General features: G+C 40.3%; 1 protein-coding gene across 1 annotated transcript; it reads left to right on the top strand.

Moving 5' to 3' along the window:
* The first annotated feature begins 9,003 nt into the window (after positions 1-9,003).
* EHF (ETS homologous factor) lies at positions 9,004-24,796 on the top strand. The gene is made up of 8 exons (XM_040602557.1): positions 9,004-9,103; positions 11,656-11,901; positions 12,218-12,277; positions 14,728-14,796; positions 14,886-14,954; positions 17,963-18,022; positions 20,484-20,679; positions 21,469-24,796. Exons 1-8 carry the CDS (start codon positions 9,007-9,009, stop codon positions 21,566-21,568), a joined length of 897 nt encoding a protein of 298 aa, XP_040458491.1. The 5' UTR covers positions 9,004-9,006; the 3' UTR covers positions 21,569-24,796.
* The last annotated feature ends 951 nt before the right edge of the window (positions 24,797-25,747 follow it).

The raw sequence follows: 25,747 nt of genomic DNA, 5'->3' as shown, positions 1-25,747 counted from the left end.
GAAATAGCCTTTTGCCATCATGCCAGCAAGAGTGTGATCAGATTGTGGTTAGTCAGGCCGTGGGTTATAATAAGGTATAAACACTGCTATTGACTGGGTTAGTCCTCCGGCAAGCTACTTAGCTTATGATAAAATGCTTTACACTCAGCTTCCAGCTTCCCCATACTAGCTAATTTGTGCTGTGCCCCTCATGTGTTTAATGAAGAGACATGATTAGTTTATTGATCGAATGAATCGATTAATGTAAAAAAATAGTAGTCCCAATGGGAAAATTTGCATGTTCCCCAAGACACTTTCCTGGTTTTGGTGTCCATCCCACGTTCCTTAGTCTGTTTAGTTCTCACTTGAAAACCAGCCCCAAAGAGGAAACTTGCAGTTTCCGAGCAGATGCCCTTTGAAAAAACAAAATGTATGAAACAGTTTAAAAAAAGGAAAAGAGGAAAAAAGCGTCTTTTTACTGTGGAAGCAGGCAAATTAGTGGTTGTTACTCTTAAAAACCAGACTAGTCCCATAACAAGAGAGAAGTGCTGGTGGTGGTAGTGGTTAAAATAAAATTCTCCATGAAATACTGGCTGCTGCAGCTGCGTGTATCTGAGTGGCTGTTATGTCAGAAACACTTCAGCAGCTAATGAGAGCCAAACATGAATACAAACGTAACTATTATTGTTATTATTTGTCATTATTCACTAATAACTGAACAGTCACACAGACTACCTTAGCAGTATGGAAAGCAGTTCCCTCGATATGCTGTTAGTATTTAACACAATACAAAGAGAAGCTGTCGTGGAAGGTAGAGGGAAGTGGTTGGGGAACCAGAGCCAAGGGAAAAGAAGGTGTTAGAACACGATGGTAGTATTTTGTTAGCTGATGAGGTTCCTGCCTAATTATAGACATGTGGCTCGTCAAGCTTCAGGGCCATCTAGAGCGCTTTTTGGCCATTTGTATATTTAGTGTATTGTAAGCAAAAGAAAAATGTTTAGCAAAAGGAGATTAGGGAGATGAGCTGGCTCCTGGTTAGAGGAAGGATGTACCAGAGAGATAGGAAGGACATGAAAGGAGGTGTGGAGTTGTTCCATGAGGTGTGGTATTAAGTGCTGAAAGAAGAATAAAGAGCAAAGGCAGTTTTTCCCATTATTGTGTTTCCAAGACTCTGTATCCCTGAGGCTAGACTGATGAATCTATGGCAAATGACTTCTAAATATTCAGGAAAAATGGCTGACCCAAATTATCATGAACTTGCTGAGGTGGTGCAGACAGTAATGAAAGGAGTGCCATATGCCGGTCAAAGCCATGTTTTGCAGCACTAACTCTGAAAAAATAAAAAAAGAAAAAAACGTGCTTTTTTGCCAGATTTTAGCAGATGTATCTACTTGTTCCAAACATTCTAAGGATATGTTAATGCAAAAATGACATGAATATTTATGACAAGAAATAAAACCTTTTCTTGACTCTCTTTTGTCTTAGCTCTATGACTAGCAATTCCACTAATAATACACAGATCTGTGCACAGATCTTCTGCAAGGGGAGAATGAGCTTTTTGACAGTAAAATAAGTGTTGATATTCTTTTTTTATGTTCAAAAACTAGTGGCATGGCAAGAAGAGGCACATCTAGTCTGTGATGTGGCAAGGAAGCACCGATCCGGAACACTGGTTCCTTGTTAAGAGGCAGGTTCTGGTTGACTGTTTCCTCTGTTTAGGTAAAATTTGCAGAAGTACCAACCTTTGTCAGTTAGCACTGTCAGACACATCTATGCCTTGAGGACTCTCTGTTCACAGTTGGCCTTTTGTTTGCTTCTGATTTAGAAAAACAAACAAACAAAACCTCTTTTAAAATTCTGCCTTTTATTTTCATTATACTAATGAGTACCTTGAAAATTGAAGTCAGTTCATATGAAGATTGTTGATTGTGAAAAAAAGGGGTCAGAGGAAAAACAACCTATGAGACTTTGCATATCATCAAGTAAATTTTCTTCTTTTTTTGCATTCATAAAATGAACTTTGTTCTCGCTCAAAAAGGAAACTGTACTATGGTTTTGTCTTTAAATTACATCGTTAAAAGAGAGATAAGAACCAAACCCAAACCCTGGAGCGGAGGGATAGCGCAGATACAGATCTAGATCCTAACTTTTCTACCCAAGCTTCTCTTTAGTTAAAATATATATGCAAGATTTTGAAGCATCCATATGAACATGTTAAAACAACCACCACATATACAAAAGTTGCCTTGTAGTGCATCATGAAAATCAGATCTTTAGTAATAAAAGATTCCAATCAAGCTTTATTTGATTTTGTTTATCATGATCCTATCTGTAATGTAGGTAAATGGTAAATGCTCCTTTTCTATTAATCTTTCTTTTTCTGGTCTTTCAGTTTACCTTCATGTATACATTTAATATACAAGGTTCAAAGAAAACAAAAGAATAAACCCAACTCTTCCTTTCCAAAAGCCCACAACAGTAAATGATCAAGGTATTAATGTAGTCTCTGAAAGCTCACCAAGAGTCAGTTTTGCACATGCAAAGGTAGGTTTATGCATATGAACCGCAGCTGTATACACCAAAAATATAGTAGCATAGGTATGTGCTGTTCAGAGAGTTGCAGAAGGGAAGAAGATTGTCCTCAAAGGCCCAAACCAGATCCTAAATGCAAAGAGTTTTGGAGATTATTTAGAAAATTTTCTTGTAAAAATGATTCCTTGAACTTCACACTCACAATGTGATTCAGTAAACACATTTTGTTACTGTGGCCCAAAGGTACATATGATGGAATAAAAATGAAGTGCATCAAACACTTGGTATGTTATACAACAAATAATGAGTGTGATCATAGTGCTTCTTCATCTGAATTTTCTTCAAAGCTTTCAAAGAGATTGGAAACAAATTTTTACGGGGTATGTTTGCAGTGATATTAGTGGTGAGTCTTGAGATTATCATCAGGCCAAGCTGCATAAGCTGTCATCTGAATGGTACCTTGCAGGTCCTAGCAAAGTGGTCCAAAGTTGAGCTTTTTGTTGTGAAGTAGATCTCTTCTGGGAACCAGCTGGCAGATGAGTTGTTTCTTTTGAGGCTTCTCTCTGCTTTTGAGGCACTAAAACAGAGAGGTGGAAACAAGGAAGTGTGCGATGGCTACATGTGGATCTACACGGCCAGGAGAGATCCTAACACACTGCAGAATAGGTCATATCTGAAAGTGAGCTGTGCCAGGGATGGTATCTTATTTGGGAGTTTGGCACAGACACCAGGGATTAACCTGAGACCTTTGTAAATCAGAGAGAGATCACAGGGCAATCTTAGGGTCAGCCATAACTCTATCTGTAGGCACGCTAGCTCAGAATAAGACCCTGGTGCCCTGGTAGTAATACACATTAAATGAGAGGAAAAAAACCCACCAGAAGACCTAAAGCTCACAGTAACATACAAACAGACTCTCAACATTCATGTATTCAGTTTGTGCCTGCCCTTACTGCCACTGGAGATGTAAACTAGGTGGTTGGAATGCAAAACAGCTAATTGATCATATACAAGTACAATGCATTTATGTTTCTGAAGTAACCATATATGTAAAGCAGGTCCACCTGCTTTGTTGTATATGTCCTTTGTTTCTGGTGGCTTGAAAAGTCGGCCCACTTGGTTGTCTTTTGCTATTTCAAGAAAAAGATTAGAATCCAGATCCTATTCCTCTGCAGCTGCAGTTATTACTGGGTATCATTTATTTTAGATTGATGTTTAAGTGCTTGACTGTAATCCAAGGTGCAGTAATGATCTAAAATACTTAACATACTCTGTAGATACTTGTTCCATAAACTCCAAGCCCTGAAAAGCAGGGATTGTGTCTTCACTGTGTACATAACATACTTCAAAGAAAATAGGCCCAGGTGAAATCTGCATTTGAAGTTCAGCCATGATGGTAAAAGGGGAAAAATGGGGAAGGATCCCATAGGTAAATACACCAAAAGAGATCCACCCTTTCGGACACGCCAGGAGGAGCTGCACCGAGCTTGTCTCAGCTAGAAGTCACTTTTAGACTTTGCATAGCTTACGGGTGGAGTCATAGTTTAATAGTTTCAGTCAGTTTTGCCTTAGACATCTTTTTTTTGTGTTTTGCATAGAGTACATAGCTTTGCAAACCAGAAGGCTGTAGGCTCCCTTCCCCTATGGGCCCCACACCCCCTCATATTTGTAATTAATGAGACCCTTATTTATCAATGTCAGAACAATCACTCTGGTTGTAGTACTTTAGGATTTGCTCATTTTCTCTGTGCTGCTTCCTTGCCTTTCGTACTGTGTTCAGCATTTTTCCTGTCATGTAATATGAGCTCTTCTTGAAAGATTCTGGTTCAAAGAAAGGAGAAACTCATTATCTGGATGTTAAGACTCATTGGGCTGAATGTGGAAATGAGGATCAGAGTAATTTATTTTCAGAGCACACCTGTAGTGCAATAAAATAATTTGAATAGAGTGCACTATACAGTGTTCAAGGTTCAAGGATTTGTAAATATGTTTTTCTGCAATGCTGGATTTGCTCCATGGGCTGGCCATGGCTTCTTGCTCTTTCCATTACTGCTGTTTACTCAGAGTGTTCAGGCGGTCAAGGAAGACAAGACAAACAGAGCAAATGACCTCCTGTTACTGCCAAGTTGCTGGGTTGTGGCTCGGTCAAAGCTCTTCCTGACTCCAAGTAAGAGCTTTCAGTAAGCGAGGCCTTAAGGGTTTGGTCTTTGAATACCACCTGATATACTGAATGTAGGGGAAAGATCTTTTTTTTTTTTTTTTTTTAAGCATTCATCCTTTCTCATAGGACTCTCTCTAGAAAGAATGTTGCTGAACACCAGTGGACAACTATTTTTAACCTTGCTGATTGAGTAAAGTGTTATTTGCTTCCTCTCATAACTGTGCAGTGTGCCTACTAGTGTTACAAGATTATACACCAGAGATGGCCCTTCTTCAGCGGAAGAGTGGAAATGTGTGTACAGATATTGTACAGATACCTGCAATGCACACACAGAGAGGGGTGTGTGTGTATATAAATACATGTGAATATATACACATATATTTCATGTGTGCTTTCATTTATAATGTACCATCTTAGTAGAGAGACAGATCCCAATACCTTTATATTGCTTTCCAAAATCTCAGCTCAGATAGAATCCCTTTTTAACACAGTTTCCTAAGGAAATGGGGCTTTTGTAGTTATTCTGCCTGTGTGTTGGCTTTTGCATTTGGCCTGTAACAATCTTTGAGTTCCATCGCTAATTTTAATTAAATTTGATATGGGGTAGAAGTCTCAAAGATATGAAGTTCTTGCAGGATTAATGAAAACTGGCTGCCAAGTACAGGAGGAAAATCTATTAATACTCCGTCTGAAAGAAAGAGTGAAGCTTGAGCTCACTTCTTTGAGACAATGAGATATTATGAATGCCCCAACCGTGGGAAAAACTTCAATCAGTGCTCACATCTTACTAGACACTAGAGAATCCAACCACAAGATACACATTCATAGGAAACCAGGCTTCATTAGTTCCACTGTTCGCTTTGATACATGGCATATGATTAAAAGAGAACTGAACATATTATGTGTCCTTCCCCTTGAGGCTTCACACCCTTTAACCAGGTTTGTCTGTACACAAGGGAGATTTGAGTATTTGGCCTTAAACTAATGAAGAGCACACCCCTTCCAATATCCTGACTCAAAGTCTTTCCAAGTATGGGATGAGGTGCTGCTATAAGCATAAATCTGCCATGAACTTGTGTCAAAGAAAGGCACACAGAGGATGAAATGGAGAAAATCACATTTTGGTTTTCATAGGGAAAATATTCTTGAGCGTGATGCAGTACGCTTCCAAGCAAAGGTGTGGAAGTTAGATTATTATGACTTTATACTCATCCTGAACAGAGTGCTAAAATCATTTCCAAATAAGGAACACCCTTGCATTAAGATAAAGGAGGTGACTTGACAATTTTCAGGTCACCAAAAAACCAGCACCTTGAATAATACAGAGAACTTTGGGGAAGTTTGGATTAAAGCTAAATCCAGTCCTGTTCCTGTAATTGATGTCATATTGCAAATTCTTCCTCTTATGCACAATTATTCTCACAGATGGTAATGGAAATTGATTATTCTGGTTGAGATGACTTATATAACTTTCAAAAATGGGATGTATTCATTGATTAATTTGTAAAGCAAGTTCCATGGACATTGTCTGAAAATACTATGCTTGTTTACGGATACTGTGGAGAGGAGTTGTCTGCTAGTCAGTGAAGGAGGAAGAAGATTTTTGAGGAAAATAACTGAAATCCACATCTAGGGAAGAGGCTGTCAGAGTGCTTCTTCAGAAGTCTCTAATGTGCATTGGTTTTGGGTACTGCTGGGGTGCAAAAACTATGCAAGACACATGATTTGGTTTATTTAATTATCCATAGTTTCACTTGCTAAATCAAAGTGTCATAGGATCTTTTGGTTTGGAAATTCTCCTGATTAGTTATGAAGAACGAAAAATGAGAGTTTACCTAACTGAATTTTCAGAGCAAAATTACACAGGAGCTTGAACACAGAAATAATTTCAGTTGATATGCACACATCTTCCCAGACATATTTTTATTTGCATGAGTATCAGGCATGAAACTTGCGTAGAATTCCAGAAACTGTGTAAGTTGCAGAAGACAAAACCACGTAACACAGCACCTGAAATTCTGAGGTGGCGTCTGAAAATGTGACTTCAGATCAACAAGTTGAAATCCGGTATGAAGTACATGTTGTAATTTTTAAAAAAGAAGTGAATTTACCAAGCTAAGTTCCTAAGAGCGTTTTGCTAATCCTCAAGTTTCTAGTTGTTCCAGAATAGCCAGTATTCTACCTCACCTCTATTTGATACTGTATTAAGGTCTTCATCATTAATACTTCATTCATTCATACCTAATTGTCTTAAATGATTAAACCCCAACGTAAATAAATAACTTGATATATCATCAACCAGTACAGTCTCAGAGTGTATGTATTGACTGTCAAACATGCATTATAGCTTCAAAAGTCTTATGTATCAGGTATATGAGATAAATTACATACATGCTGAACAATTTTATAATCAGTATAATAAATTTAAATGCTTCCTTACACTTTCTCTCTCACAATAATAAGTCAGTTGGCTTTAAATGGGACTAAAAAATGTCTTGACTTGCATAAATGCACTGACTGATATGACAGTCAGCCATATTTGGCCAGAGCGGGACAATAGGTACCTCTCTTAATTATTAATATTTTATACCCCACATACCTTCTATGAGAAATTAAATTCTCCTTGCTGGTGGTCACTGAGTCACAGATTGGTGAGGATTATGAGTGAAAAACAACAGGTAAAACATCCGTGGTTTGATTTTGCCATTTTGTATAGCTACAAAAAAAGGTCCTGAACTAGGTTATACTGTGAAGCACCATTCCCTGTGATAAACTCCCTAATGCTTTGGCTTTTTAAGCAATTCTTGGTAAATTCTCTCTCCCTCTCCCACTCTAAATACATTTTGAGGGGAGAGGGAAGAGAGAGAGACTTGTAATTTTAAAAAGTTGCATAATTTATTTTAAATGACAGAAGGGAACACCAACCCAGGTAATTTTCAGGCTGTTCTTTAAAACCAAGGTGGTAAGTGTTTCTGTTGACTCTTTCTAACAAAAAGGTTGCAGGTATAAGCTTGTAGGGGGTCAGGCTGTGCTCTCAATGGAAGTTTTCTCATTGGCCTCAGTGGGAAAACAACCAAGACCAGTGACCTTACTTTTCACAAGTCCATTTTGTATTTCATCATCTTTTTAATTCCAGGGTGACGTCTAGCTGTGTGCACATGCCATCCTGATGTTTAAGATTTTGTTTTTACAGACTTTGTGGTTTTCTGTTTAGAATATTTTTGAACAACAGTTTGGTTTTTTTCCCTGTGTATTTGTATAAGAGTAACAATCTGAAGCCTTTATAGTATTTAACAAATTATTTTTCCAAACTCTTGAAGAATGTCCATGGTTATAATGTGTGTTTTTAAACATTGTAACTTCAAACCACTGAAAGATAAGTTAAAATATAAAAAATACCTGGAGAACTGTGTATACCTTCACTGGAATGATTAAGCATGTGATAAATATGTGACATTTTTCTAAAATTTTGTAAAAGCAGGGTGGAGTTTTTTAAGTATAACTGAAATAAAGGACAGTTTTATTCATAGTGCTAATTCTAGGTAGGTAGAAAGTAAAGTTTGTGTTATTTAAAAGAGGGAATGCTGGCTTCGGGGTGGTGTCACTCCAAAATGCTGTTTCTGTTACAACAGTGGCTTTCTCATTTATGAGATCTATGACCATCTGATTTTTCAGTAGTTTGAAATGTGTGATCTGTGGTATTTGTTACTGAGAAGTGTTATAGACACTGCTGACACAGATCAGATAAGAAAGTGGGTCACCTGACAAAATATTCCTTGTAACATCACCTCCCTGTAGCATTAACATGTACGTCCTTCTATGTGAGGGAGTTTCTGAACATGGGTTGTTGTCAACTGTATAGTTTCATTTGCAATTACTGAAAAGTCTTCTCTCTCAAAAAAAAAAGAAAAGAAAAGAAAAAAAGAAAAGCTTGTTTAAGCCATTTTTGTCTTCAAATTACATGTAAAATAATGAAAATATTTAGTATTTCATTTCTTAAAGCTTGGCAATTTTCCTGTATTGCTCTGTCAGGAGCTTTGTCTTTTCATTCAGCTTCATTTCTGATTACAGGTTATTCATTTATGGATGGGCAGCTGTAGAAACTTGCTTCTTGCATATGCAAATCAATCATGGTAATGTTTATCATAAAGAGATTTTGTGGCAGTGGAAAAGGGGTTGTGGCAACATGTTCCTGATTTCAGTTGTATCTTCTACAAATGAAATTGGCTTCCTCACTTCACTTTCAGTGGATTTTTTTGGGTTTTTTTTTTTGCCATTTACTTCTTGGACTAGACACAGCTCACTAAGCAAGCTGTTCGATTCACTTACAGATCATGATTTTGGAAGGAGCTGGCAGAATGAGTATCAATTCCGGCAGCAATCTACTCCATCAGCAGCCTTCCTGGACAGACGGATATTCCACATGCAATGGTAGGAGGAATTTAGCGGCTCTGAGCCGTGTTTTTTTGGGGAATGCAGAGGAGAAGGGGCTACTACACCTTTAAGCATGCACAGATGATATTTTTCAGTAATACTAGTTTACTGGAGTTTCACTTCTGGTAAGAAAAAATTCCATTTGCTACTTTAATTGTAAAAAGCTAAACTCGCAACACTAAGTTTCTGAAAGTGACCGGTTTATGGTTCATTTCCTTAGTGGTTCTTTTTCTTAGAATTAATTTAGTGGTAAATTGAAAGTGCCAAATATTCCCCCTCCTTGGTCTGGAATTCTTTCTCTCTTATCTTTACCCCTGATGCTTTCTCTGAAACAACATTACTCTTCGTTGCTAATCACCCCCCAGCTTTCCAGGGGGAATGGTCTTTTTGCTGCTTTACCATATTTGTTTTTTCAGCTCAGATTACTTGATAACTTTCTAATTAGACTGACGTTAGAGCACTAGATAGTTTGTGATCTGAAAACTATTTTTTTCTTACTATTTTATGATTATATGGCTGTATATATAAAAATATGCTTATATATATTCCCCCTCGGTATAAAAATATAGATAGAAGTACATACTATCTATCTAACTATCTATCTATAGTGTCTGATACAATTTCAAAATCATTTTTATCACTCAATTGACAGGTAAACCTTAAAATCTAAGCAGACGAACACATAGTGCAGTTCTCCTAATGCAAATAATGCTGTACAAAACTTACAATACAAATTCCCTCTCAACTAAACTTTTGGGGGTTTTTATTACACTAATTCTAAATTTATAAATTTCTAAATACACAGGAATACGTAAGTATGCACTTAATTAATGTGCTGACCTGTCTGTAGCATGTTCATGGGGAAAAATGTCCTAGCTGAGTTTCACTTTGCACAGGATTTTGTGGAGGGAAACGGTGGGGTCTATTTTCATGTTTCCAGTGTGGATGGAGCTCCTCAGGATTCACTTATGTTGTAGAGGGACAGGAAGCCAAAAGCTCTGACCAGCCTCTATCATCATTCACCACTTCACTTCCTTTTACCCAGCTAGTATTTCCTCTCACTAAAGGTTCTCCATTTACATTAAGAGTCTAGTGGCCTCTGAAGTTCCTATATGCTTCTGAAGTGATGGAAATACATATCAACCTCCTTTTCAGGGTATACTTGACAGTCCATCAAATCTTTATTCTCTGACATACCACACTTCATAATTTGCACTCTCATCCCCCAAATCCTTCAACAGGAGGATAAGAGACAGTCCTGCAAACTCCCTAGGTTACTGACACGGACCTTGTTGGCCAATATTTATGAAGAAACCTAAGTAACTGTGGGGCTTTTTTGTGTTTACCTGGAAACTAGCACTGCGCACAGCCTTTCTCAACCAAAGAGGCCTGAAGTCTAGTGGGAACTGAGGGGAGGTGATTTCCTGAAATGTGCCAGCTCTGTTGCTTGTGGTCCTCTAGCACTATCCACTGTTGTCAGTATTTCTCACAGCTATGTGGGTAATTTTTTCTTGAGGACACTGAGAACGGACTGGCACCATATCCTGGAGTGAGGCTACTGTAGAGCAAGGCTGTGGCAGCCTTTGCTCCTCCTGTAATTCAGCCACCTCTGCAATTTCTCATTCTCTCGTCCTTAAACCCTTTATGCACTTGTGAGCATTTTATCATGCCACCATCTGTGCCTGGCATACTCCATTGCCCTCCTTTCCCAAGGAATAAATTGCACTGAACTCCTTTTGCCAGCCCTTCTGCGATGGCCGACAAAAGCAGTGCTGCCTTTGCTCTTTAATAATTATTCTATCCCCACATACAATTTCTTTCATTTGGTCACATAAATTATTGTCATGCAATGACATAAAACTGAGGGCAGTTTAAAAGATTGTCAGGAAAAGATTCAGACAACCTGACAAGAAAATTAGGCGGCTTCCGTAACTAAAAATGGGTTTTACAACTGCATTCAGAAATCACCTTAACAGACTACAGAAGTAACGTGCATTCATCAGAAAGTGGGCTCTGTCATGAAGCTGAATAGTGATAGGCTTTCACTGTGGAGCAATATGAGAGTGCCTTGGCTTTTATCATTCTTTGATTAAATCCCACAGTTCATATTTAGTTCTTATTAAGTCCTTATTCAGAGAAAATTTCCATGTCACATTATGAGATTTTTGCAAGGCTTCTCCATCATTTTCTGATGCACAAAATTATTTTCCCACTTGAGGATCAACATACCTTTTCAACAGTACTTCTGTAAGGCATATTCTATCAAAGAATTTTGGTGTATTTAGCCAACATCAATAAATTAATTCCTACATACTCAATCTGCCAAGAGAGGTGTAATGTAATAATTCCCAGTTTTTAATTGGAAAACTGAGGCAAAACCGCATAACAATACCTTCTCCAGAAATAGCTACTGAGCTAGTGTTAGGGACTGAGAAAAGAATCTAGATCTGTGTACTTCCAGGGGGTGCAATTTAGCTATAGACCTTTCTTGTTGTAGACGTAATCCTGTGGCTCTAACAGAGACAGCAAACACCTATTTTCTTTTCCAGTGTCCAGCAGCTTCTATGGAACGCAGTGGCACGAAATACACCCGCAGTACTGGACTAAATTTCAAGTCTGGGAGTGGCTGCAGCATCTTCTTGATACCAACCAACTGGATGCCAATTGCATACCTTTCCAGGAGTTTGATATCAACGGGGAACATCTGTGCAGCATGAGCCTGCAGGAATTCACTCAGGCAGCTGGGACAGCAGGGCAACTGCTTTACAGCAACCTTCAACACCTAAAATGGAACGGTAAATAGATGTGAGGCAAAGATGCATGTACAGTGGTCAGAATTCTGGGGTTGTCAGAAGTCGCTTACATTCCCCAGAGACCTAGCTGGCAGGTCTCATTTGCTATGTTTACTATACTGCTTACACCTCATTCACTCTATTGCTAAATTGCTTAGATATGACATAACACAGAATTTTGAAGGACCAGGGTAAAGGGTATGTGTCCTGCTCCAGATTTAGCCCTCTGGCTCAGCTGTAGCAGTTACCACTTGGAGCTAATACCTTTGATTCTTCTGTACTTGTTGTCATACATCCTATCTGCCATGTTTTCTTGCAGGCCAGTGTGGAAGTGACATGTACCAATCTCATAATGTCATCGTGAAGACAGAGCAAACAGGTGAGCAACAGTTGGGTAAGCTGTCTTTTAATGATGACAAAAGGGGGAAACTCTTCATTCCAAGAGAGCTATGTCAAAGTGGCATTAAATTAAATGGAAAGTGTATCATGCAGGATAAAGGAGTAACACAAATATCAGTCAGTGTCTCCTTTTTGAAGTTTCAGGTAGTACCACCGATCTTAGTTTGCATGTGGCCACTTTTCCTGGGAGACCTCTGCAGTATCAGCAGTATATACTCCTGTTCAGAGTTGGAATAATTTGCAGTGTTCAGTGAGTGTGGCTTTGTAGAGGACTTCATTCTGTGCTTCGTTCAGCAGATTTGAAAACCGACTATTTTCACAGTATTGTCAGTTTATAAAAAAAGAGAGAAAAAATATTTTGTTGTGAAGTGCTATTAATGCTTGAAAGATGAGGAAATTTCCCAACAAAACAACTTGGAGAGAGAGAAAAATGTTACATTTCCATTTCTTCACATTTCAACGAAACTGAAATTCAGGTAGCATTTTGGTTTGAATAAATCTGCATTTTTCCTGTTGCAGTCTCTTTTTCTACTGTGTTCATAGCTAGATCCCTTTTCTCCCAGGACTTTGTTTCACTGAGAAAGAACATCAGCTAGGTTCAATCCCACTCTTCAGACGTGATTATTTTCCTGGTTCCTTTGCCAGAGTACCTCTGTCTGTACCCGAACTCTCTCTATCCCACTAGTCCCAGCCCCTTTGTATGTGGGTGTGTTCGTGAGCCATGTTTTAGTATCTCATGGCAGAATGAATGCAGATTCATAGCGTGCGATGTCTCTGACAAATACTGCCAGCCTGTTTATTCAGCTAATCCAGAGGAATCCAGCCTCTCCAGCCAGGGATACTATTTACCTTCTTCTTGCAGTGGGCCAAGCATTACAATCTGCCATCCACTCTCTGCCTGTGCCTGCATAGTGTGGGTGATGTGCATGCAGCAGCCTTAATGCCTGCCATATAGGAAACTACAGTAATCCTTCAAGTCCTTATTTATGAGATCTTGGTATAATATTAGTTCCTTCTCCCACCAGAGATACACAGGGCAATGCAAAGTACCTCAGCTGCACATCCTAGAAAGGTCAAAGCCCCGGACTAACTGGTGGTTCTCCTAGCTGTGGTGAATCAGGAGTGGCATGGTGGGGCTCTGGCAACGCTGACCGTGGGCAGTGGGAGTAGGTTTAGCTTCTGCGTGGGGAGGAACAGGTGGTACGGATTAGGGCTGCCGCGAAGGGGACTCCTTGTGAGCCAGCAGGGATGGGGCTGGCGGTTTAGAGGGGTGGCCTGCCTCATCCTAGTAGACTGTTGCAGTTGGAAAGACGTGGGTACTGAAAAAGGCCAAAATAGGAAGACAAGCTGTCTCGCCATGTTCTGGCTAGGTAAGGCCTGTTTTCAGAGGCAACATTAGGCAGATCAGGTGTCCAAGCAAGCAAAGGGTGTGTGCTATTGTAAGAACGCAAGCTCAGGGTGCCCAAACATGCAGCTATTACTTAGCATGCCTGCTAAATTCCTATGTCGTAAGTGGTAACTCAGCCAAACATGATGATTTAGCTATAACTAATTTTTGATTTTATTTAAATTTTATTTATATGAACATGAAAAAAATGAAGTAAAACCTAGATGTAAACCTTACATCTTATCCTTTCTGACCTGGACTCAAATAGAAAAGAGATTTTTAAGGCTTCTGACCTCAAAAAATGCACTGTGAAGAGAATATTTTTCTGACCAATATACAGGTCATAAAGACAATACTTCTGTATATCTTGCAATGTACAGGTCATAAAAAAAAATACTTCTGTTCTGCTTATCTTGATCCATCTGACCAGAAGGTCACTAAAAATAATTCCTCTTTTATCATGGAGATGCTTTTTAGGTTAAGGATGGGGACCTGACATGCCTGGAATAAAATGGTCCTTCATCTAGGAAGAGGCTTTCATGTTTCTCACTATGGGCTTACACGTGAAGCTGTTTCGGGGGGACTTTTGAGTTCTACCATTATAGAAATAAATACTCATTATAGGCATCCTCCTGTTTTACTAGATATTTGAGAAGACTTTCATCTCTATGGCACCAAAGCACTGTCATAATCACCAGGGGCTGAGAATTCAGGACTGGATTGGATAGAATTAGAGTTGATCTGCCATAGGAAACCTCCTTCAAGGGCAGGCATTAATGATATATTAGCCAGGAAAAGGAAGAGCCTAATACGTTATTTCTAAAAGTCAGTGCTTTGTGTAAGTACATTTGCCTGAGCATGCAAAACCCCATCCATAATTTTGAGTGAAAGAAAATAATTTCGTGCATAGCCCCTTCACTTCTTGGTTCCCTTCACAGCTCTTTTTTTGCACATTTCTTATTCCTTCAGTGCTCAGTATTCACCTCTGTGCTAAAAAATGTTCTTTTAGTGAACTAATTTTCCTTTTGGTCCTTTACCTTCAGATCCGTCACTAATGGTGTCCTGGAAAGAGGAGAATTACCTATATGACAGTGGCTATGGTAGCACAGTAGGTAACTAACATCACAATACTTCATGCATTTCTGAGATGTTTTTTATTGTCTGAAGCTATTGCTATAAACGTCTTCTTTTTAATTCCCAGAGCTATTAGACAGTAAAACATTCTGTCGTGCTCAGATTTCCATGACGACACCTAGTCACCAGCCTCCTGGTAAGGAACTTGTAATTATATTGTTAATTGTTTGTCACTTGTCCCAGAGCTACCGACGTGTAATAGTCTCTGTGGTGTTCTGTTGTAGGATTGAATCTGAGCCTCCAGTAATTTTAAAACAAGTAATACTGATTCTGACGCTCTTTTAGCTATCATTATTACAATAGCTTGCTTTAAAGAAATGCTTTTCTCTCTGTCAAGACAAAGAAGATCACATAATCTGCAATCTCCACTTATCTTTTGGAATGGCTGAGTCAAAGGGGAAGGTGTTAGTGTCAGAGATGAGATGTTTCAGATCCACCACACTTTTTTGTGGTGTAAGCTGGATCTGGGCAAATGAGTGCCATGTTCCTCCCCAGAAGTGTCTGCATTTCCCTCGTGAGCCAGTGGTTCACACTGAGTAGGTGGCTGGGTTTGGGGCTGGCCTGGGGGAGCCGTAGGGCTAACACCAAGCCCTCAGTCCAACTGTGCCAGCAGAAGGGCTTCTTCGTGGAGCCTGTCTCGGCTGACAGCAGGTCAGGCACTGCACGCCTCTTCACCGTGCTTCCATGAGGCAGAGCTACAGTCTGCCTGCTAAAGGGCAGGAGAAAGAGCAAACCCATTTGCCATAGCGCCTGGCAAAAGTGCAGTCCCGGCACATGTGTAGGGGCGGTGGGACTGTGGGCCATATCCGGGGGGTGGAGGCGGGAGAGCGACGCAGCAGGAAAAGAGGAGAGCAGAGGTGGCAGGGGAGTGAGAAAGGCGGGAAGGAAAGGCAGGTCCTTCTTAGGAGATTGTTAAGCAAACAGACCCAAGGGGGAAAGCAGTGAAGCTCAGGGGGGGCTGAGAGACGAAAGCACACTGCAGTAGGTGCAGCCCCACAGGCGCTGCCTCCGCGCTGGGGGCAGCCGGTGTCGCTGCACGTGGGAGGCAGTCACAGGCTCTGTGATGCCCGTTCACGGCATCCCCTGGCCTCCCAGCACAGCTGCATTTCCCAAGTGACATACAGTTTAAACTCAGCAATAAACAAACAAACAAACAAACAAACAAATAAATAAAAGAGAGAAAACCTGACCAGAAGAGAAAACCACCAAACCTTAAAGAAAAACCCAACCAAGCACTCTGTTTGCTTTCTGCACTGCCTCCACCCACTCTCACAAGATGGCTACCAGGATTTCAGAGCTCTCTGACAGGAATGGGGACCAGTCAAGATCCTGGCACAGTGTGTTTACCCGCTGACTGCTTAAGCCTAGAGCTAGGGTGGCACGCCAAGGGCACAGCCTCCTGTAAAAACTAAATTTGTATATCCCGTAAAAAAATGGCTCATTCCTGAATCATATGCAAATACTGTGCAACCTTTTGTCAAAAGTTTTGTAAGACAGCTTTGTTGAAACTGCATCATAACTCTTTTCATCTGTCAGGCCTCAGCCTCCTAACATGGCATGTTTGAAACTGGTCTCCACGTAGGAGCGGAGGCAGAGCGGGAGGCTATTTACACAGCTGAAATCCAGAATATATCACCAGATAGGCAGAAGGCAGCTAAACTTCCAAGAATAAATCTCCAGCTAAGTGGAGCATAACAAACATTTGCAAGCGAATTGTGGGATTACAAAATGAGAAGGAATTATGTAAGGGCAAATAAAGGACTGAGTCCTGCTTTCCTTGCCCGGAGTTCCCACAGGCTTTTAATAACATCAGGGGAATCGTAATCTGGGGAAAGGCAGCGAAATAAGGCTAATTTTACTTTTTCCCCCCAAGCTGAGTGAGGTTCAGGCTAGTTCCTGCTCTCTGAGACTGGGAAGGCAAAATGACTCAGAGCACGTTTGCTGCTTGGGGGTCAAGGACAATAATTATGTCAGGCTTAGAACAGTGGAGGTTAGGCTTATCCTCACTGACCTGTTCAGTTTATATTTCCAGTTATGTATGAATAAAGCAGGTGTGTGAATAGCTTTGCATCTACCTTTTCACATGCAGTTGTTGCAGTTGCTTGTGCAAATCTGACAAGTTTCTATGCAAATTAGTATTTCCTGTGAGTCATTTTCCCATGCAAATGCCCGGGTTCCATGAAAAGTATGATAATCGTGCATTCATAGAAGCTGGGAAAACATGCGTGGGACCTTAAGCTTTGCTTTATGGAATTCAGGCATGAAGTAGGCTGAAAAGCAAACACAGAAGGGGCTCCCTCTTATGACTATCCCACAGATTTTGCGAGACTTAGAGCAATCAGATGAAAGATATTCATTAATGACAAAAGGAGAGCCAGGCTGCGGTGGTTTGAGGGCAGGAGGGTTGAACGTGCAGACTGCAAGGTAGGTTACAGTTATGAACAAGCAGAACTTTTCTTTTTCTTCATTTCTGAAGAAACACTTGTGCCAGAAATCCTATTCTTGCTCTGGCTGGCTGCAGTTGATAAAGTACCATTGATGAGAAATGGCTTGTTTCTATGGCTCTGAGCCATGGAACAATATATGCACGTCCAGCTGCCAAAAACTCCTACCAGCGCAGCCCTGTTCCCCCCTCCCCGTTCCCCCCTAAACAGCAATGCTTTGCCAGTTCATTATGTTTTAGTCAGGTAGGTGTTCTGTGCATTGGTACCAGTGCATACATTTCACATTAGATCATCTCTTCAGAAACAAATAAGCCCCCAAAGATACATGCTTCTGCAAAGACTAAGACATAATGGGACAATTCAGGATTCGTTTTGTAGAGGTGATCATCTTATTTTTTTCTCTCTCACACAAAACATGAGGTGAGGTATTTGTTAACCAAATTTAGGTTTCAAAAGCCAAATGTTTACCTCTGCATTCATTCTTTATTCATCAATGATCTCTTTGTGAAGTGTGCTGATTAACATATAGTACAGAAAACAAAACTGTCCCCCTTCCTCCTTACTTAGATTACCTTCTGAAAAGTGATTATCTTTAAAAGAGATATTCGTTCTTTTTTGTGGTTTTATTTCTTTCAACCTGCTAGTCAATGGAAAGCCTTTAATCAAATTTACAAATAGGCTTCATTTTCCTTCTCTGCAGATTCTTCAGATGTGAAAAAATCGCAAGATCATGCCCCAAAGTCCCACACCAAGAAGCACAGTAAGTTGACATCCATGTTTAGGATGGTTGGTTGATCCGAGGAAGAGAAACCCATTAAAAGTAAATCCCCTTCGGGAGAGAAAAGGAAGCATTTTGAAAACAAACCTGGTTAGATCCTTATTACGATTGAATCCTCCAAGGATCTGACTGCTTGTAGTAATGTTTTCTTATGCTATTTTTGACTCAGTGTTGTTATACTTTTCAAATTGTTTTTTATCAGTGAGGGCTTATGGGGAAGCAACCAGAAACCAGTTGCCTCTGCCCTATGTTGAGCTGAGCTGGTGGAAGGGAGTAAAGGAATGATGAAGGTGACCTAGGGCTAAATCAGGAAGGTCCGTGGGCATGGCCACGCTTGTGCCTGCACCTGCTGGGCGCAGCATGCACCAGAGACCCTGCTCAGCATCTCCTTGCAGAACTTCTCATGTACGGCATTACAAGCAAGCACCTGCCCCTCAATCCTGACACCTTCTTCTCCCCTGATATGACAGTCTTTGTACTCCCCTAATCTGCTTTTTCTGCTAGTTTTGATTGAACCTGACTCTGTAGAGGTTACCATAGTTGTGATTTCTGGAAATAGTTCCACTAATGTACTTTACTGAGATTTTAATGCTGAAAATATCCTGTGTATGTCTTTTGCATCCCGTGTCATTCTGTCATTCCCTATTTATAATAGAAACCCCTAATATTTGTCCCTCACCACATTTTGTAGTATTTGATGTCTTCCTGTTTCAATATGGTATCCAGATTGACTGTCTCTTCCTGACTCCTCTTCTTAGCCTGCTCTGTGACTTCGCCCAGCCAGAACTCCTAAACTTTTTATCTGCACACAGATAGCTTTTTTCTTTTCTTGTGTGTATATCAAGGTGGCTAATTAAAGGGTTAGATGGGACTGGTCTGAAGAAACCTGCGGAGAACTGAGGTCACTTGGTTTGTTCAGCTTAGAGAAGAGAAGGTTGAGGGGTGACCTCATCACAGTTTACAACTTCCTCAAGGAGGGCAGCAAGAGGGAGGCGCTGATCTCCTCTCTCTGGTAACCAGCAACAGGGCACGAAGAAATGGAATGAAGCTGCATCAGGGGAAGTTCAGATTGGACATTAGGAAAAGGTTCTTTACTGGGAGAGTGGTCAGTCACTGGAACAGGCGCCCCAGGGAAGTAGTCAGAACACCAAGCCTTTCAGAATTCAAGGAGCATCTGGATGAAGCTCTTAGTCATATGGTTTAGTTTTAGATAGTCCTGTGAGGAGCAGGGTGTTGGACTCTATGATCCTTATAGGTCCCTTCCAACTTAAGATATTCTGTGGTTCTAAGAACTCAATCACAGCCTTGGCATGTAGAAAAGGTCATCTTGTCATATTGGGCTAATCCCCAACATTTTCAGTTTCTTCAGGGCTGCTGTGTCATCACCTATTGGGTATGTTACTGATGTCCAGATAGACTAGGTCCACCACATTTTGGTGGTTCTAGAAAACAGTTATAATAATAAAGAAAAATATTGGATTAGTTGACTGAAATCTACTTCTACTCATGTCGCACTGTGTACCACTTTCTATTTACCTTCACATCTTTGACTTGCTTGTTTCCTTCTTAATTTGGTCTAAACCCTCGCATACTTTTGAAGACCAAAGGCCTCCTATCTTTCTAGCCTGCCTTGTCACTGTGCTTTTTATTCTCCATCATAAACTACTACATCTGACTTGCTTATTTAGTCTCTTTTTCTGGTGCCGCCTCTACAGCAACTGTGAGATGGATTTGTGCTTAAAATGGGAGGTATGCCTGTTGAACTTAGAGATGTAGTTTTGCCTTTTCTGATACCACGGTCAAACTTTTTTACACCCTTTTCACATACAATTTTGGCTAGCCAGCTTTTTCACTATCCCTCTATTCATTCTATGCCTTCTTACTTCTTCATGTATACTTAAGAGACCTGGGACCAAATACTCATTAATGTGGAATGGCATTTCACCTCCTTTGCCTTCCGTCTGTCTTTTAAATGCATGGAGATTCAGTGCCTGCTTCACAATTATCTTGGCGTTTTCACGTACCGCATGATAATATCAGGTTACATGCCATGCTGTAGAAGAATATCAGGAAAATGGGCAAATGAGATGAGGGGAAGAGTTAAACATGTTATCTTCAGGGCAGAAACAGTGCCAAAGGCAGAAGGAAGCAGTGAGTGGTTTGGACTCTGCTTCCCCTGGCTGCTGGGGCTTCTACCTGCCTGCCACAGGGCTCAGACTGCCAAAGGCTGACGCTCTCCTCCACCTCCACATAAAAGGCTGTCAGCATTTTTTGCCTATATATCTCCGAGGTGAGGGTCCTGCACTCCAGGAACTATAGCTTGTCCTGGCCGAGTGGTCACTGCCTGTAGATGACATGCTGTAAGAACATGACATAAAAATGGCAAGCATAGCCTGGAGACCTCTTTAGACACTCCTTTTTCCTGCCCCCTTTCCTCTTTCAGACCCTCGAGGAACTCATCTTTGGGAATTTATTCGAGATATTCTTCTCAATCCTGAGAAAAATCCAGGATTAATCAAGTGGGAAGACCGGTCAGAAGGTGTCTTCAGATTCTTAAAATCCGAAGCTGTGGCTCAGCTCTGGGGAAAGAAGAAAAACAACAGCAGCATGACTTACGAGAAACTCAGCCGGGCTATGAGGTGAGCTGAGATGTCGCTGTAGGAGACTGGGACATGTAAAGAAACTACCTGAATGGAGAATCTGGTTGACTTTTAAAAATGAACTGTCAGCAGCACCAGTTGCTTTCTTTGACATTTGGGGGTCTCCCTCTAATTTTGAAATTGTAACACTGTGTTCTTCTTTGCCTTTTCTTTCCCCTGCTGTTATATATATATATATAACACATACATTCTGTTGCTGTCCACCCGAACAACCAATGTCAGAAAGAAACATGGTTGTAGCAAGCTGAAAGTTCGTGTGCTACTGCTGATCAGGGAAGGCTTAAATGGCCCAGTAATGTCCAGATACCTTGTTATTTCCAGCAGCGCTCAGAAACTAGACATATCCTCCACCCATTATCTTAAAATAGGTTTACAAATTGTATGTGAGAGTTTTCATTGCTCTTTGCTTTAACACTTGGAGCATTTTCCTGTCATCTATGAAAGTTATCATTTTAAATGGAAGCTGAGATTCTTTCCTGGTCTGATCTCAGATCCTGGCTTATCTGGACAAAACCCCATGAAATCTCATGAGTGTGTGATAAATATAGCGATATGCTATGACCTTTAATATGGTGAAATTCAAAATAAGAAGATAATTAATATAAAGTAAAAAGAAGACTTCAATTTATTCTTCTCTATCTTTCAGTTATAATAATCTTAGGTATTAAGACTTTTCAGCTAGCTAAGTGATTGCCTATTTGGCAGTGGCCTTTTAGGACCGTAGGTGAATTTTATCTTCAATCTTTTTCTATGTTTTTATTTTAACAGATACTATTATAAAAGAGAAATCCTGGAGCGTGTGGATGGTCGGAGATTAGTATATAAATTTGGAAAGAATGCCCGTGGCTGGAGAGAAAATGAGAATTAAATATGTCAAGAAATAACATTTAAAACACCTGGATGTAAATATTCAAAGACTATTTTCTTATATTTATGTACCAAACTGGGGTGAAAAACCAATTCTACTTCTGTCGGGAAGAAGGAGCATTATCATTATTGGTGTTAAAATTATTTTATTTGAAGTATGTCCTGTATGGGGAAAAAATGTACACAGTTTTCTGTGATATAAGTTAACATTATAGAATTATGATTATTTTTCCCTTCTTGTGAAGTTTTTCTCTTTTTTTAAAATCATACAGGCATAATGTGATTTATGAGTCATGCAAAGAAAGGGAAGGAACAAAATACTAGGGCATTTAGGGAGTAAGATGATACACTTTGGAAGGCCACTGAAAGTGGAGGAAAAGTAAAGCATCTCTGAGCCAAGTAGTCTTCTTCCATAGTCAGCTGGTTTATAGCTTTCATTGGCCAATATCACTTGTTCCTTCCCTCCTCTAATTTCTGAGTAACACTTTGCTGGCTTCCAGTTGCTTTTGTTGAGTCAGAGAGTGGGTTCCTCTTCAGTTAGCTTATCCCAGCCGCAGAGAGCAGTGGCTCTGCAAGGTGGCTGTCAGCATTTATTTGGAGAACCCATACTACCTCCACCACTGGGACCTTCTTTTGTAGGCAGAAGTTTAGGACCTGACCTTACCTGGTACTGTGTATCCTCCCTAATCTCCAAAGGGCATTCAGCTCATCCCAGGAAAAGGGCTATACATTTTTGAGGTGAACTGCAGAAAGAGTCAATCTCGGGGACCAAAAGCTATTGAAAGAAGGTTGTTTTCTCACTGAGCAAACTTACTAAAAGGCACTGGTTTCCCAGTAGAAACACTAATACTCCTCCCACCCTCTTGTACTCCTAATTAAAGCATTCAAATCCATGCCATACGAAGTAGTGAGGGGGTGGGCAAGCAGAACATTTATTAATCCCATGGCATGAGGGAGCAGTCTCCCTTCAAGTCGTATGGTCCTCCTGGCAGATCAAGTCTCACCTGGACAGATAATTTCAAAAAAACTTTGAGAAATGCAAAGCTCCATTGCCTGTAATATATGAGTTCCCTTTGCTTTTCTCAAGTCTAACTCTATATTGTATTTGTCAGCTGTGCTTGGGATTCTTAGCTGGAAAAAAACCCACCAACACAAAGACCCTGAGAGTCTGGGGACATTCAGATCTCAGTCAGTATTTTGGGCTCATCTCTAGAAGTGCAATGCAGAGACTGAATGTTTGTTGGCAGCTTTTTCCTTCTCCAAGACACAAATGCTTCCTGCTGGCACCAAGCACACACAGAACATGGGGAAATAAAAACTAGAGGAGGCAGCACTTCACTAGGTCACTGAGTATGTGAGATATGGGAGTTGAGAAACAGGATTTTCTTGGTGATGTTAACAGAGGTGAAACCAAGATTGATTCCAACTCACTTTTTCAGGGATGGGGAATTTGGAAAACAATAACGGGGACTGAGAAGTCCAGGAGAAAAAAAAAAAAAAGAAAATTAAGAATATTAAATCCATCCAATAACCATTTCCTCAGGCATCCCCTGATCCCCTAATCAAGATTAGCCTGAAATGCAGCAAGGTGCAGCTGGAGGTTGTAGGTTATTCCATTTTTTGTTTGTCTTAAAAGTTAACAGAGATGAAATCAAGAGACAACAGAAGTATCAATATAAAGGGTATCAAATGTGCTTAGCAACAATTTGTAAGCAAACATCAGAGCCTAGCTTGTTATCTACACATGTAGGGCATGTCAAACAATAACACCTCCTCCTACACTGTATGCCAGAGCTGTCACCATCAATTACCCATACATGACAATTTTTACTTTTCATAACCTGGGTGGAGAGAGGTTCATCTTATTTACAAATCAAATAATAAGTCTCTGTACTTCAAAGCATTTTTTTCTCTCAGTCTCTTTCTCTTTTTTTTTTTTTTTGGACTGACTGTGCTAGCCTTGCTTGCTTTTGCGCAACTCAATAATTTCCTTTTTTTTTTTAGCTTGATTAGCTACATTTCACTTCCTTTACCATAATTTTGTAGTTCATATAACAAGAACCAGGCCACCAGACAAGGAGAACATCTTCACTTTGCTCCAAAGACCATTCCTTCCCCCCTACCCCATGGTTATTTGCAGCCCTTTGCTCCATGCTCTTCACCACCACCCACCACTCCCAATCCACACCTTGGGTGAAAATCTGAAACGAGTGGCACCATCACAAATCTGCAGTACTGTTGTACCTTATCTCAGGTTACCGTGCATTGTACAGCAACTGATTGTAGTACCTTCATAAAGCTGCTTTCTACCAGATCTCTCAACAAACTTCTTGGGAGATAAATGAACTTGTGATATACACGTGTCACTGCTTGGTTACTGAGCAGCAGCTAAACCTGCTTTTAAAGGTTGTGAAGGCTAAAGCTTTATTTAGAAGCATACTGTATAAATCTGGAGAGTGATTTATGCTGGGGTGCAGTATAAATGCCAGTCTTCCACTGTCATGTCTTTCAGCACGTGAAAATCATGCAGGTTTCTGTTCCCACTCTGCAGAACTTTTCAGACTATGTACTTGTCATTCAGCATTACAATAGCACAAAGCTGGAATAGAAGACGGCCAACATTTACTCTCTTTTACAAATATATTAACCTTTGTGTAAGACAAACAAAAAGGACTGTTTAAAACTACAGTTCTTGCCAAGGACAGATGCAACCAAACAAAGGGAGCCTTTTTACCAGACCTAAGCAAATGGAGAAAATGAAGAGATTAATGTTTATGTAAATTACTATTTAAACAAGAAGAATTTCTGATTGCTCTTTTATTTTATATTTCAGAGGCTGAGCAATCATATTTTTAGATGTATCCTTTAAATTAGCAGCTGCTGAACTGGTAGCACCGTGTGTATAGATTTTCATTGTACCATAATTTTTCATATGTATAAAGCTCTAGAAAGGAAAGTATATTATATTTATATAGTTACAAGCAAATCACAGTGTCAAAGGTGTTGGCATGAGCACTCTCAAACTATGTTTTCTGCACAAAATTAGAGCAATTTACTCTAAAAACATCCTGAGAAACTGTATGTAAGCTGGTGAACTACACAGACATTAAAATGTTTAGTTACATTTTCATCTTTCTGCAGCACATTGCGTAATTCCTGCTTGCTTCTCACAGCATCATCTTCAATGTATACATGTGGAAACAAATCCAAGTTAGATATTTCACTATTGTCATTGTAAACCTCAGCTTGGAGACGATGTATCACAAAATGGTTCTAAAGGCTGTTTCTATTTTTGTGGATATGATATAAATTCAAATAAAACACTCATGAAAGAAATTTTCTGATGAATGTTCATCTTCACTTTTTTATGCCTTGAGATTGGAAGTGACTTCTTTCAATATTGGACAATATTTCAAGATTGGCGAAAGGACTGATGTAATTACCACAAAATCCAATAGCATAAATTCGCTGACATGCTGAATAGCCCATCTATTGTGAAGATACTGGATTTCCCAAACCTGTTTTATGTCTCACAGGCCTCGCTGGAATACTTGATTGTGTCGACACAGCTAGATTGACTTTCTTGTTCGACTGCTAAACTGTACAAAGGTCTTACTTCAGCACTGATTTAACTTCAAGCTATTTTGAAGTGTGTGCAAGGGCTAGGCTGATTAAGGATGCCATTACTCACACTGAGCATTTCCTTTACTGAATCAAAGCAGCTGAAACTATGAAATCCTGTCCTTCGTGTTATTTTTCCATCTAAGTGGTGGCTACAAAAGCGCTCAATAAACAAAGAGAACATCTCTCCTGATTTGGTCTGCAGCTTGAGGGAAAAAGGTGAAAACCCTAAAATTAAGAGAAAGTCAAAGTGGGATCGTCTGGCATTTGCACTCTGGCGGACTGTGGCTGTATCGGTGCGGTGCCTGGACCTGCCATGAGCCAGCCTGCGGCCCCTGCCACCACCTCGTGTGGTGTCCCTAGCTGATGGGCAGCGCGGGGCACCACGGTAGTACAGTGTGGCACATCTGCTGCGGCGACTTGTGCCTGTCGCTGTGCCAGCATGTCTGGAGTCGGGCTTGAATCTCAAACTGGGAGCTTCACTGCAATGGGACACGCCGCACTGTCATCCTCTATAATCTGCAAATGTGCTTAATTTTAAGCAAGCGAGTGATTGCAC

Source organism: Falco naumanni, chromosome 7 (genome assembly GCF_017639655.2).
Source record: "Falco naumanni isolate bFalNau1 chromosome 7, bFalNau1.pat, whole genome shotgun sequence".
In the NCBI taxonomy this organism is placed as follows: Eukaryota; Metazoa; Chordata; class Aves; order Falconiformes; family Falconidae; genus Falco; species Falco naumanni.
Note: the sequence above shows the minus strand (reverse complement) of the source record. Positions and strands in the feature narration are given on the sequence as shown.